Source organism: Solanum lycopersicum, chromosome 3 (genome assembly GCF_036512215.1).
Source record: "Solanum lycopersicum chromosome 3, SLM_r2.1".
Taxonomy (NCBI): Eukaryota; Viridiplantae; Streptophyta; class Magnoliopsida; order Solanales; family Solanaceae; genus Solanum; species Solanum lycopersicum.
The window spans coordinates 44,685,171-44,698,616 of NC_090802.1; the positions used below are offsets into that span (position 1 = coordinate 44,685,171).

At 35.4% G+C, this 13,446-nt stretch overlaps 1 protein-coding gene across 1 annotated transcript; it reads right to left on the reverse strand.

The window, feature by feature from the left end:
* Window positions 1–8,215: 8,215 nt before the first annotated feature.
* LOC138347589 (secreted RxLR effector protein 161-like) lies at window positions 8,216–8,809 on the reverse strand. The gene is made up of 2 exons (XM_069295888.1): window positions 8,613–8,809; window positions 8,216–8,507 (listed from the first exon to the last, which is right to left on the reverse strand). Exons 1-2 carry the CDS (start codon window positions 8,807–8,809, stop codon window positions 8,216–8,218), a joined length of 489 nt encoding a protein of 162 aa, XP_069151989.1.
* Window positions 8,810–13,446: the final 4,637 nt, after the last annotated feature.

Here is a 13,446-nt window from a genome sequence, read left to right on the forward strand (position 1 = left end):
CAACAGACAGACGGGTGAGAGGGCCCATTGCTACGCTTTCCCTGGGAGATCTGAAGCGGAGGCATCTGATGCTGTCATCACAGGTAATCTTCTGGTTTGTGATTGCATGGCTTCTGTATTGTTTGATCCGGGATCCACATTTTCTTATGTATATTCCTCATTTGCTAATGGTCTAAATTTACATTGTGAATTACTCGATATGCCTATTCGTGTTTTTACTCCGGTGGGTGAGTCTACGGTAGTTGAAAAGGTATATAGGTCCTGTTTGGTAAACTTTGTGGGGAGCAACACTTATGTAGATTTGGTTATCTTAGAAATGGATGATTTTGATGTAATTCTGGGTATGACTTGTCTTTCTCCGCAATTTGCGATCTTGGATTGTAATGCTAAAACGGTGACGTTAGCCAAGCCTGGGACAGATCCGTTAGTGTGGGAGGGTGACTACACTTCCAATCCGGTGCGTATCATCTCCCTTCTTCGTGCTAAGAAAATGGTTAGTAAAGGGTGTTTAGCTTTCTTGGCACATCTCAAGGATGACACTACCCAAGTACCTTCGATTGAGTCGGTTTCGGTGGTCCGTGAGTTTCGGGATGTGTTCCCTGCAGATCTTCCTGGTATGCCACCAGATAGGGATATTGATTTCTGTATTGACCTTGAAGTGGGTACTCGCCCCATTTCTATACCCCCTTATAGAATGGCTCCCGCGGAGTTAAGAGAGTTAAAGGCACAACTTCAAGAGTTGTTGAACAAAGGCTTCATTAGACCAAGTGCATCCCCTTGGGGTGCTCCAATTTTGTTTGTGAAGAAGAAGGATGGGAGTTTTCGGATGTGCATAGACTACCGGCAGTTGAACAAGTTAACTATTAAGAACAAGTATCCTCTTTCTCGCATTGATGACTTGTTCGATCAGTTACAAGGTGCTTGTGTCTTCTCTAAGATTGACTTGAGATCCGGTTATCATCAATTGAAAATACGGGCAACGGATGTGCCAAAGACTGCTTTTCGAACTAGGTATGGGCATTATGAATTTGTGGTAATGTCTTTTGGTCTTACGAATGCCCCTGCTGCATTCATGAGTTTGATGAACGGGATTTTCAAGCCATATCTGGATCTCTTTGTGATCGTATTTATTGATGATATATTAATATACTCCAAGAGTAAGAAGGAACATGAGGAGCATTTGAGAATGGTGTTAGAGTTATTGAGGAAGAAGAAGCTTTATGCCAAATTCTCCAAGTGTGAGTTTTGGCTAGATTCAGTGTCCTTCTTGGGACACGTGGTCTCTAAGGAGGGAGTGATGGTGGATCCATCTAAGATTGAGATAGTGAAGAATTGGGTAAGACCTACTAATGTGTCAGAAATAAGGAGCTTTGTTGGGTTAGCTAGCTACTATCGCCGATTTGTCAAGGGATTCTCTTCTATTGCTTCCCAACTGACGAACTTGACTAAGCAAAATGTCCCATTTGTATGGTCGGATGAGTGTGAGGAAAGCTTCCAGAAGCTCAAGACTCTGTTGACTACTGCACCAATTCTCACCTTGCCAGTGGAAGGTAAGAATTTCATTGTCTATTGTGATGCATCCTATTCGGGTTTGGGTGCAGTGCTAATGCAAGAGAAGAATGTGATTGCTTATGCTTCAAGACAATTAAAAGTGCATGAACGTAATTATCGAACTCATGATTTGGAATTGGATGAGGTAGTGTTTGCATTAAAGCAATGGAGACACTATTTATATGGGGTTAAGTGTGAGGTCTACACGGATCATCGTAGCCTTCAGTATGTCTTTACTCAGAAGGATTTGAACTTGAGACAAAGGAGATGGATGGAGCTACTAAAGGACTACGATATCACTATCTTGTATCATCCGGGAAAGGCGAATGTTGTAGCGGATGCTTTAAGTAGAAAGGCGGGAAGCATGGGAAGTCTAGCTCACTTGAAAGCCTCTAGACACCCATTAGCTAGAGAGGTTCAGACTCTAGCTAACGACATGATGAGATTAGAAGTAAATGAGAAGGGAGGATTGTTGGCTTGTGTGGAGGCAAGATCTTCCTTTCTTTACAAGATTAAGGGAAAATAGTCTGATGATGAGAAACTGCGCAGAATTCAAGATAAGGTATTACGAGGAGAGGCTAAGGAAGCACAAATCGATGAGGAAGGTGTTTTGAAGATCAAGGGAAGGGTATGCGTACCCCGCGTCGATGATTTGATCAACACTATTCTGACAGAGGCTCATAGTTCAAGGTATTCGATACATCCGGGTGCAACCAAGATGTACCGTGACCTAAAGCAACACTTTTGGTGGAGTAGAATGAAGCGTGACATTGTGGACTTTATTGCCAAATGTCCAAACTGTCAACAAGTAAAGTATGAACACCAAAGGCCCGGAGGAACACTTCAGAGAATGCCCATTCCGGAATGGAAATGGGAGAGAATCGCAATGGACTTCGTGGTTGGTCTTCCAAAGACGATGGGTAAGTACGATTCCATCTGGGTGATTGTTGATAGGTTAACTAAGTCTGCTCATTTCATTCCGGTCAAGGTGACTTACAATGCAGAGAAGTTAGCCAAACTTTACATCTCGGAAGTGGTGCGATTGCATGGGGTTCCACTCTCCATTATATCAGATAGAGGTACGCAGTTTACTTCTAAGTTTTGGAAAACACTGCATGCGGAATTGGGAACTAGGTTGGACCTTAGTACCGCTTTCCATCCTCAGACCGATGGTCAGTCTGAGCGAACGATTCAAGTGTTGGAGGATATGCTTCGCGCATGTGTGATAGAGTTTGGTGGCCATTGGGATAGATTCTTACCCTTAGCGGAATTTTCATACAATAATAACTATCACTCAAGCATCAATATGGATCCATTTGAAGCATTGTATGGTAGGAGATGTAGATCCCCCATTGGTTGGTTTGATGCATTCGAGGTTAGACCTTGGGGTACTGATCTTTTGAGGGATTCGATGGAGAAGGTGAAATCTATTCAAGAAAAGCTTCTAGCGGCGCAAAGTAGACAAAAAGAATATGCAGATCGAAGGGTTAGAGACTTAGAGTTCATGGAGGGAGAACGAGTCTTGCTGAAGGTTTTGCCAATGAAAGGGGTGATGCGGTTTGGTAAAAGGGGTAAGCTAAGTCCAAGGTACATTGGACCATTTGAAGTACTTAAGCGAGTAGGGGAGGTGGCTTATGAGTTAGCCTTGCCTCCAGGGCTGTCCGGAGTACATCCGGTATTCCATCTGTCGATGTTGAAAAGATACCATGGGGATGGAAACTACATTATCCGTTGGGATTCAGTTTTGCTTGATGAGAACTTGTCTTATAAGGAGGAGCCTGTTGCCATTCTAGATAGAGAGATTCACAAGTTGAGATCAAGGGAGATTGCATCCATCAAGGTGCAATGGAAGAATCGGCCGGTTGAAGAAGCAACTTGGGAGAAGGAGGTCGATATGCGAGAAAGATACCCACACCTGTTTACAGATTCAGGTACTCCTCTTCGCCCTTGTTTTCCTTCTTGTGATCGTTCGGGGACGAACGATGGGTAAATTGGTATCTATTGTAACGACCTGTTTAGTCGTTTTGAGCAGCAGACTTCAATTTTGGAGAAACTGACAGAAACGACGGACCCCACGACGGACCGTCATGGGCACGACGGACCGTCGCAGGGTCTCGTTTCAAAACACTTAGAAAATCTGAAATTGGATACTGAAAATCGACTCTCTGAACTTCGTGACGGAATGGCAGGATGGACCGTCACAGGTGTAACGGACCGTCAAAGACCCTTCAGAGAAATTGAGTCTCTGAACTCTGTGACGGGCAGCAGGACGAACCGTCGCAGGCGCGACGGGCCGTCACAGACTGCGCAATCCCAGTCTGGGTCGGATTTCTTGATACGTTTTAAGGGATGTTTTTGACTATTCTTGCCTTAATTATAAAGTTAGTGGGTTGATGTTAATAAGTCTAATTACTTGGGGGTTAAAAGAGGTAACCTTAAGTTAATTAGTGGGGCATTATTGCCATCTTTTATTCTTAATTATATACTAATTAGGGTAAAAGAAAGAGGGTTGGAATAAGAAAAAGAAAAGAACAGAAAGAGAGAGAGACGATCGAGAAGGGGAAACACAGAGCTTTGGAGAAAATTTGCTTGCTTGATCACTAATCTTCTGTGGAGGTAGGTTATGGTTTTCATGCTATTCGTAGTAAACTCTTAATAGCGAATGATATGTGTTAGTAGTATTGTGAACCTTCTATATGCTTAATTATATGCTTGCATGAATGATGTGATTATGTAATTATGAATAAATAAGCATGATGAAGCTATTGAATCCCAAATCTTGAAAAGAAACCCTAATATACTTTGTTAATGATGATGCCTTGGTATAAAAGAAGGCTTGATGAATGAAAGTAGTGAGATTAGGGGATCGGGTGCCACATTCCGGTACCAGGATAGAATATGGATCGGGTGTCACGTTCCGACACCAGGATAGAATATGGATCGGGTTCCACGTTCCGGTACCAGGATAGAATATGAATCGGGTGTCACGTTCCGACACAAGGATAAAATATGGATCGGGTGCCACGTTCCGGTACCAGGATAGTATATGAGGATCGGAGTGTCACGTACCGACACGAGAGGAATAAAGATAAAGAATCTTGAAAGATGTTAATATATTCAATCTAATGAACCTAATTCCCAAATGAGTATGATGAGGAGGCGTGAGTCCTCATCGATGAGCTTGGTGTTGTAACCAAGGGCTATGGTAATTGTAAATGCTGCATGCTAAGGATATTAGTTGATTTTATGATATTATCTGATATATACTGTTTTTTTTAATTTTGAGTTGGCCGATGATATCTACTCAGTACCCGTGTTTTGTATTGATCCCTACTTTTATGTTTTCTTCTTGTTTATTTGTGGAGTGCAGCAAACGTGCTGTCGCCTTCAACTCAACAGTAATTCAAGCCAGTCTTACTACACCAGAAATTTAGGGTGAGCTAATGCTTCTAGCTTAGACTGGATCTTCTTCTTCAAGTCTTGATGCCTTGAGCTTCCGGCATGGACTAGCTTCTTATGTATTTTTAGCTTTTAGAATACTCTTAGTTTAGTCATTTGATCGTAGATGTTCTTGTGATGATGACTTCCAGATTTTGGGGAATAATAGATGTTGAATTTTAGAAGTTAATGAATTGGTCTTTATTTAATGAGTTTAAGTCTTCCGCATTACTTTCTGTTGATATTATATTGAAATGTTAAGGTTAGATTGGTTGGTTCGCTCACATAGGAGGGAAAGTGTGGGTGCCAGTCGCAATCCGGTTTGGGTCGTGACAATGCTTTTATTATTTAATAGATTATAGATAGACTTTTGCATTTACAACTTTACCAAACAGTAATTTTTTAAGAAATTTTAAATAATTAAATAACCTCAACCGATAAGAATAAACTTAAAATTCAATTTTCAAATTTGATTTTTTAAAAGAGCTAATAAATGTTAAAAAAAGTTTCTTAGGGATTGCAATTTTATTTTTATGTTAAGATTTTTATATTTTCAATTAATTTTAATAATTTATAAATTCCTTTTTTTATGGTGCTGACATGTGACACTTTTCACTTCTCTAATATATAGATAGATTTTTACAATTTAAATTAATTTTAATAATTCATAAATTATTTTTTCTGTGCTGACATTACCTCTGCTATTATATATATATATATATATATATATATATATATATATATATATATATATATATATATACAATTTTTTTAAAAAAATAATAACTACCCACTAAACTCACTCCTTAAAAATCTCCATTAATTAACGTGCATGATTATTATTTTTTGAATTTTAAACTAATAATTTGAAATTAGAAATCTCACATCTAATATTTATTTTAAATTTGAAATTATTAAAGACTAATAATACCTCTTAAATTTTTTTAATAAAGAATGTATCATCATTTTTCTTTTTAAAATTATTTTTAAATTTGGTTTTGAATTTTATAATTGTTAAATTTTTGTGGTGCTTACACATGACAATTTTTACTTTAGATAATATACATAGATAGATATGATATAAAAATTGTAATTGTAGTACTATAATATTCCTAGTATTTTTCCTATCTAGTATTTTATGTACAACTGAATACTCTAATTATATAATATTGGATTTTTCTGATCATGCTTAAGTATACTAAAGAAAAAATTGTGCAGTATTTCAAAAAATGGCTTAAGTCATCTGTGGCCCTTAAAGTTGTCTACATAATTCACTTAGAGACCTGAAGTAGGACTTATACCTATTAACACCTAAATCATCAAGAAATGTGTCTATTAAACACAAAACGCTGATGTAGCAAAATAAGTGTATCCCACTGCTGCTGAGTGCGTGAATGCATTTTTTTAATTTTTTAAAAAAATATTTATACCTACTTTGTTGACACTTGGCATGCATTGACTAAATATATATAAAAAAATTAATTTAATTAAACATAAATCTTTAAATCATAAAAAAAAAAGCACCCCACACTCATCTTCCTTCAACCCACCATTTTAAAAACTTCAAGTTTCTTTGCCTTTTGTTATGATTCATTTTTTTTTTCATTTTCTGTAAACAATATACCTTATGAATTTTTAAGAAGAAGAAAAAATGGACCATTTGGAGTTAAAAAAATTGATCAATATCTGTACATTTTTATTTTCAATAACTCCAATTGAGCAACTATCACCATTCATAAACTTATTAGAAATGCTATAAAATATTTGATATAATTTTAATCTCTCTTTGTTGTCGATTTCAAAATAATTTATCAAGGTCGATTATATTTACAAAATCGGAAAAGTCGTCGGAGGAATAGCATATAACGAAGAAAATGAAAGAGGAAAATATTTAGTGGATGAATTCGGAATGAGATGGGGTTAGGCATTTTTTTTATGCAGAGGAATGGTGATTGTGGAACAACAGAGAAGAAGATGAAGAAAAAAGGGAAATAAGTTAGATAGGGTGGGGGTTAGGTGGGAGTGGGGGTGGGGGGAAAGATTTTTTTTTTATCAATTTAATATTTTATATATTACTAAAGGCAGGAAAATATTTTTTATTTTTCAAAATAAAAATATGGGCCCATATGCCACGTGTCGTAGTTCTATTCGTAATTTTGTCAAGAATATGAGTGTGCATTACACGCACAATATTTGTAAAGGTAGTTGTTATTTTATGTTCAATAGATAAATATTTATTAATATTAGAGTGTCTAATAGGTAAGAGTCTCAGTTGAGGTGTCTAAATGAATTATGCGGCAACTTTACGGGGCTATCGATGACTTAAGCCTCAAAAAATTCATAACTAAACAACTGATTTTCATTTTTTTAAAAATAATTTTATAAATTTTAAACCACCTTTTCTAATTATTTTGCTTTATTTAAATGTTTTGAATAATATATTTGTTATTTTTTTAATCCGTATATTACCTATATGAGGAAATGAGGATGTGGGAGAGGGGTTGTGGGATTTTATTTTTAATTTAGATAGCAGAAATTTTCTAAAAAAATAATATATAAATTGAATGTTAAAATATTTTTGATTTAAGTTGTGTTATAAAACTATAGAATAAGAAGAAGAAACTATAGATAAAAGAAAAGAAGACTTGTTATTTCTCTTGATGAATGAATTTACTATGAAGATGAACACTCTATTTATAGGAGAAATCTAACTTGGTCCCCAAGTAGGACTCTTTAGCCATATCCTAAAAAGGACTCCACATGATAGACATTCACTATAATACAAATACTTTATAACACTCCCCCTGAATGTCTAATTCATAGATGATGTGCCTCGTCAAAAACCTTACTAAAAAAACTATAAGAAAAAAACTCTAGTAAAGGAAAAGAGTACACATATTTATTAATACGCATCTAGGCTGCCTCATTAAAAACCTTGTAAGAAAAACCCAGTGGGACAAAACCTCGTAAGGGAAAAAGAGTACAACGCGTATTAACTCCCCTAATGAGAACATCAATTTAGAGACTTGAATCTTCGCATTCCAAGCTTGTGCGCCATCTTCTTGAAAGTTGCAGTTGGTAGAGACTTGGTGAATAGATCATCCATATTGTTACTTGAACGAATTTGTTGCACATTTATATCACCATTCTTTTGAAGTTCATGTTTATTGAAAAGCTTCGGTGAAATGTGTTTTGTTCTATCTCCTTTTATGAATCCTCCCTTAAGTTATGCTATGCATGCTGCATTATCTTCATATGAAGTGGTGGGTACTTTATCACAACCCAAACCACATTTTTCTCGAATGAGATGTATCATAGACCTTAACCACATACATTCTCTACTTGCTTCATGATTAGCTATTATTTCTGCAAGATCAGATGAAGTGGCTACGATTGACTGCTTTGTAGATCTCCAAGATATGGAAGTCCCCCCACATATAAACACATAGCCTGTTTGGGATCGAACTTTGTGTGGATCAGATAAATATCCTGCATCAGCATAACAAACAAGATTTGGGCTACAATCAACAGAATAAAATAAGCCCATATCAGTTGTCCCTTTAAGATATCACAAAATGTATTTGATCCCATTCCAATGTCTCCTAGTAGGAGCAGAACTATACCTTGCTAAAAAGTTAACATCAAAAATTATATCAGGCCTCGTAGTATTAGCAAGATACATTAGTGCACCAATTGCACTAAGATATGGTACTTTAGAACCAAGAATCTCTTCATCCTTTTCTTGAGGTCGGAATGGATCCATATTCACATCAAGTGAATGAACAACCATCGGAGTACTTAATGGATGTGTTTCATCCATAGAGAATCTTTTCAACACTTTTTATGTATAGGCAGATTGATGAACAAAAATACCATTTGTCAAATGCTTAATTTGCAAACCAAGACATAATTTTGTCCTTCCCAGATCTTTCATCTTAATTTCATTCTATAAATAATCAATTGCCTTTTGAATCTCTATTGGAGTTCCAATAAGATTTATGTCATCAATATAAATAGCAAGTACAACAAATTCCAATATTGTTTTCTTTATAAAGACACATGGACAAATTGCATCATTTGTATAACCTTCCTTAATTAAATACTCACTAAGACGGTTATACCATATGCGCCCAGATTGCTTCAAACCATATAACGATTTTTGCAATTTAATTGAATACATTTCTCAAGATATTGAATTACATGATTTAGGAATCGCAAATCCTTCAGGAATTTTCATGTATATCTCATTATCAAGTGATCCATAAAGGTAGGTTGTAACCACATCCATCAAATGCATTTCAAGTTGCTCAGGTACTGTGAAACTAATGAGATAACACAATGTTATTGCATCCATAACGGGTGATTATGTCTCTTCATAGTCGACGTTAGGCCTTTGATAAAATCCTTGTGCCACAAGGCGTGCTTAATACCTTTGTATTTCATTTTTCTCATTTCTTTTTGGCACAAAAATCCATTTGTAACCAACATATTTAATACCATTAGGTGTTTGAACTATAGGTCCAAAAACTTCACGCTTGGAAAGTGAATTCAACTCGGATTGAATTGCTTCTTGCCATTTTGGTCAATCATTTCGTTGTCGACATTCTATAATAGATTTAGGTTCATGATACTCATTATCTTGCATGATATTTTTTGCAACATTATATGCAAAGACATAATTAACCACTATTTCTGATCGATTCATATTAGTTTCAACATCTCTTAAATTTATGGATAGTTCATTATTTCCTTGAGTTTAAATTTCATTGATTCTTTCATGAATATCAGACTTATTCAAATTTTGAACTTCCATATGAGATTCTTTCATAGTGTCATCTTGACATTTAATCTTTCTTTTTCTAGGATTTTGATCCTTAGACCCCAATGTTCTACCACGCTTTAGGTGTGTTTTTGACTCATCAGCTATGACACTAGTGGATGGTCCTTTAGGGACATCAATTCGAATCGGGACATTCTCTGTAGGAATATGTGATTTAGTAATCCTTTTCAAATCTGTAAATGTGTCTTGCATTTGATTTCCAATTTTCTGCCGATGAATAATCTTTTGTACTTCTTATTAGCAAGTAGAAGAATATGGATCAAGATGAGACAATGATAAATTTTTCCATAAAATTTCTGGTTTTATTTCACTATTCTCTCCCCCTAATTATAGGAAAACTTTCTAATCAAATCGACAATCTGCAAATCTAGCAGTAAACATGTTTCCAGTCAATGGTTCAAGATAGCATATAATGGAGGGTGACTCAAACCCAACATATATTCCTAACCTTCTTTGAGAGTCCATCTTAGTGCGGTTTGGTGGTGACACAGGCACATGTACAACACTTCCAAAAATTCTTAGATGGGATATATTAGGCTCTTGACCCATAAACAATTGCAATGGAGAAACCTTATGATAACTTGTCGGTCTGAGACGAATAAGTGTTGCAGCATGCAAAATTGCATGTCCCCACGCAGAAGTGGGCAACTTAGTTTTCATAAGCAATGGTCTTGCTATTAATTGCAAACATTTAATTAATGACTCTGCCAGACCATTCTGAGTATGAACAGGAGCAACAGAGTGTTCAACTCTTATCCCAATTGCTAAACAATAATCATTAAATGATTGGGATGCAAACTCTACGACATTATCAAGACGAATGGACTTAATCTGATCATGAGGAAAGTGTGCCCTTAACCTTATTATTTGTGCCAATAATTTTGCAAATGCCATGTTACGAGATGACAATAGGCACACATGAGACCATCTAGAAGAAGCATCTATTAGAACCATAATGTATCTAAATGATCCACTACGTCCACAAATATCCCCATGTATACGTTCCAAGAACGCATGGGACTCAATCTTAACTTTCGTTGGTGATGGTCTCACAATTAACTTGCATTTATAACAAGCAGTACAAGAAAATTCACCATTTAAAAGAACTTTTAGGTCTTTTAGTGGATGTCCATTCGAATTTTCTATAATTCGTCTCATTATTATTGACCTAGGATGTCCTAGACGATCATGCAAAAGTACAAATGTATTGGAATGAGTAAACTTCTTATTTACTATAAAATGTGCCTCAATTGCACTAATTTTTGTCCAATACAAGCCAGAAGATAAAGTAGGGAACTTTTCTATAACACATGTCTGCCCAGAGACATTCTTGGTGATACCAAGATATTCAAGATTTGTTTCATCCATTGATTGGATATGATAACCATTTTCGTAGATATCTTTAAAACTCATCAAGTTTCTTTTAGATTTTGGAGAAAACATAGCATTATTAATGATAAGTTTAGTTCCCTTCCGCAAAATTATAATGACTCTTCCAAAATCCTCATTATTAGTACTACAAAAAATTGTAGTAACATTTATTTTACCCATACTTAAATGAGAAAAATATTTCTTATTTTTGAATATCGTATGTTTTGTATCATAATCAATCAAACAAATATCTTCATATTTCGATGATATGTTCTTAGAATTATCCATATCTTTATAAATTCTTCAAATCTAACCTTCACTTTTGAGAAATTATAGTCTCGTGCTGATAACGTGTTATAAAACTATAGAATAAGAATAAGAAACTAGAGAGAAAAGAAGAGAAGACTTGTTATTTCTCTTGATGAATGAATTTACAATAAAGAGGAGCATTTTATTTATAGGAGAAATCTAACTTGGTCCCCAAGTATGACTCTTTAACCATATCCTAAAAAGGACTCCACATGATAGACATTCACTATAATACAAATACTTTATAACAATTTTATTATTAATTTTTCTAAGGGTAACTTTTATATTTAATGTCAAAGAATATATTTAAATTTAAAGCCACAAGATCTTTGATAACATGAAAAGTCCTAGCAACCTATAAGATAGTAGACATGTAAAGTTTTATTCGTCAATTATAATAATTAGTGAAAAACAAACAGATGAATATTCTTTTATCTTTTAATTCATATATTAAATAGACTGCAATAATTCAAAACTAATAAATAATATTACAATAAAAAATTAAAAAATAATCGAAGCACTAAAGCAGGAATTGTTTACTAAATGTACCTTCTGTTATTCAACTTGTATTATAAGGTTAGCCTCAAATTTCTTTAACTTCAGCGAACTTTAGAACAATAACAAGTCACACAGACTCAGTCGATCGACACTGGAACAGTAAGTGCTGCAACAACATCGGTTGCACATAATCGTTCAAATACTGCCTTAGCGCCGGCTGAGAAACCCGCAAAGTTTTTTGGAGTTAACTTTAAGAGATGACAGCAGAAGATGTTCTTCTATCTCACTACGTTGAGTCTGCAAAAGTTCATTAATGAGAATGTTCATGTTATGTCAGATGAAACTCCGCCTGATGAACGATTCTTGGTAACAGAAGCATGGATACACTCAAATTTTTGTGTTAAAATTATATTCTGAGTGACCTGCAAGATGATCTGTATAATTTGTACAGCAATATCAAAACTTCAAAAGAAGTCTAGGATGCTTTAGAAAAGTAGTACAAAATAGAAGATGTCGGAATAAATAAATTCATTGTGGCAAAATTTCTGGACTATAAGATAATAGACAGTAAGACCATCGTCACCCAAGTTTAAGAACTGCAAGTCATAATCCATGATGTCCTTGCTGAAGGATTGATTTTGAATGATGCCTTTCAAGTCACTGCAATTATTGAAAAGTTACCTCCATTGTGGAAGGACTTCAAAAACTACTTGAAACATAAACGCAGGGAGATGACTGTTGAAGATCTCATAGTAAGGTTGAGAATCGAAGAGGATAATAAGGCTGCAGAAAAGATGTCACGTGGTAATTCAACAATATCTGGAGTAAATTTTGTTGAAGAAGATCCCACAAAATTAAAGAAAAAAAAGAAAGCATCTGGTCCAAAAAGCAATCCTCCTAAGAAGTTCAATGGAAACTGCTTCAACTGTGGTAAATATGGTCATAGGTCTACTGAACGCCGGGGTCCTAAGAAGGACAAAAAAAGAAGGATCAAGTAAACTTGGCTGAATCCAAAGGAGAAATGGACGATCTCTATGCATTGCTTTCAGAATGTAACTTGGTTGAAAATCCAAGAGAATGGTGGATAGATTCTGGTGCCTCATGTCATCTTTGTGCCAACAAAGAATTATTTTCATCATATATACTCCAGCACCTACAAATGAGAAGTTGTTTATGGCAAACTCCGTTGTTGCAAAGGTGGAAGGAACTGACAAAGTCCTATTAAAGATGACATCAGGCAAGGTGGTGACTTTGAATAGGGTCTCATATGTTCCAGAATTGAGAAATAATTTAGTTTCAATTCTGGTTCTGACAAAGAATGAATTCAAATGTGTATTTGTTTCTGATAAAGTAGTAAGCAAGAATGATATGTATGTACGAAAAGGCTACCTTAGTAATGACCTTTTCAAACTCAATGTAATTGCAGTTGATATGAATAA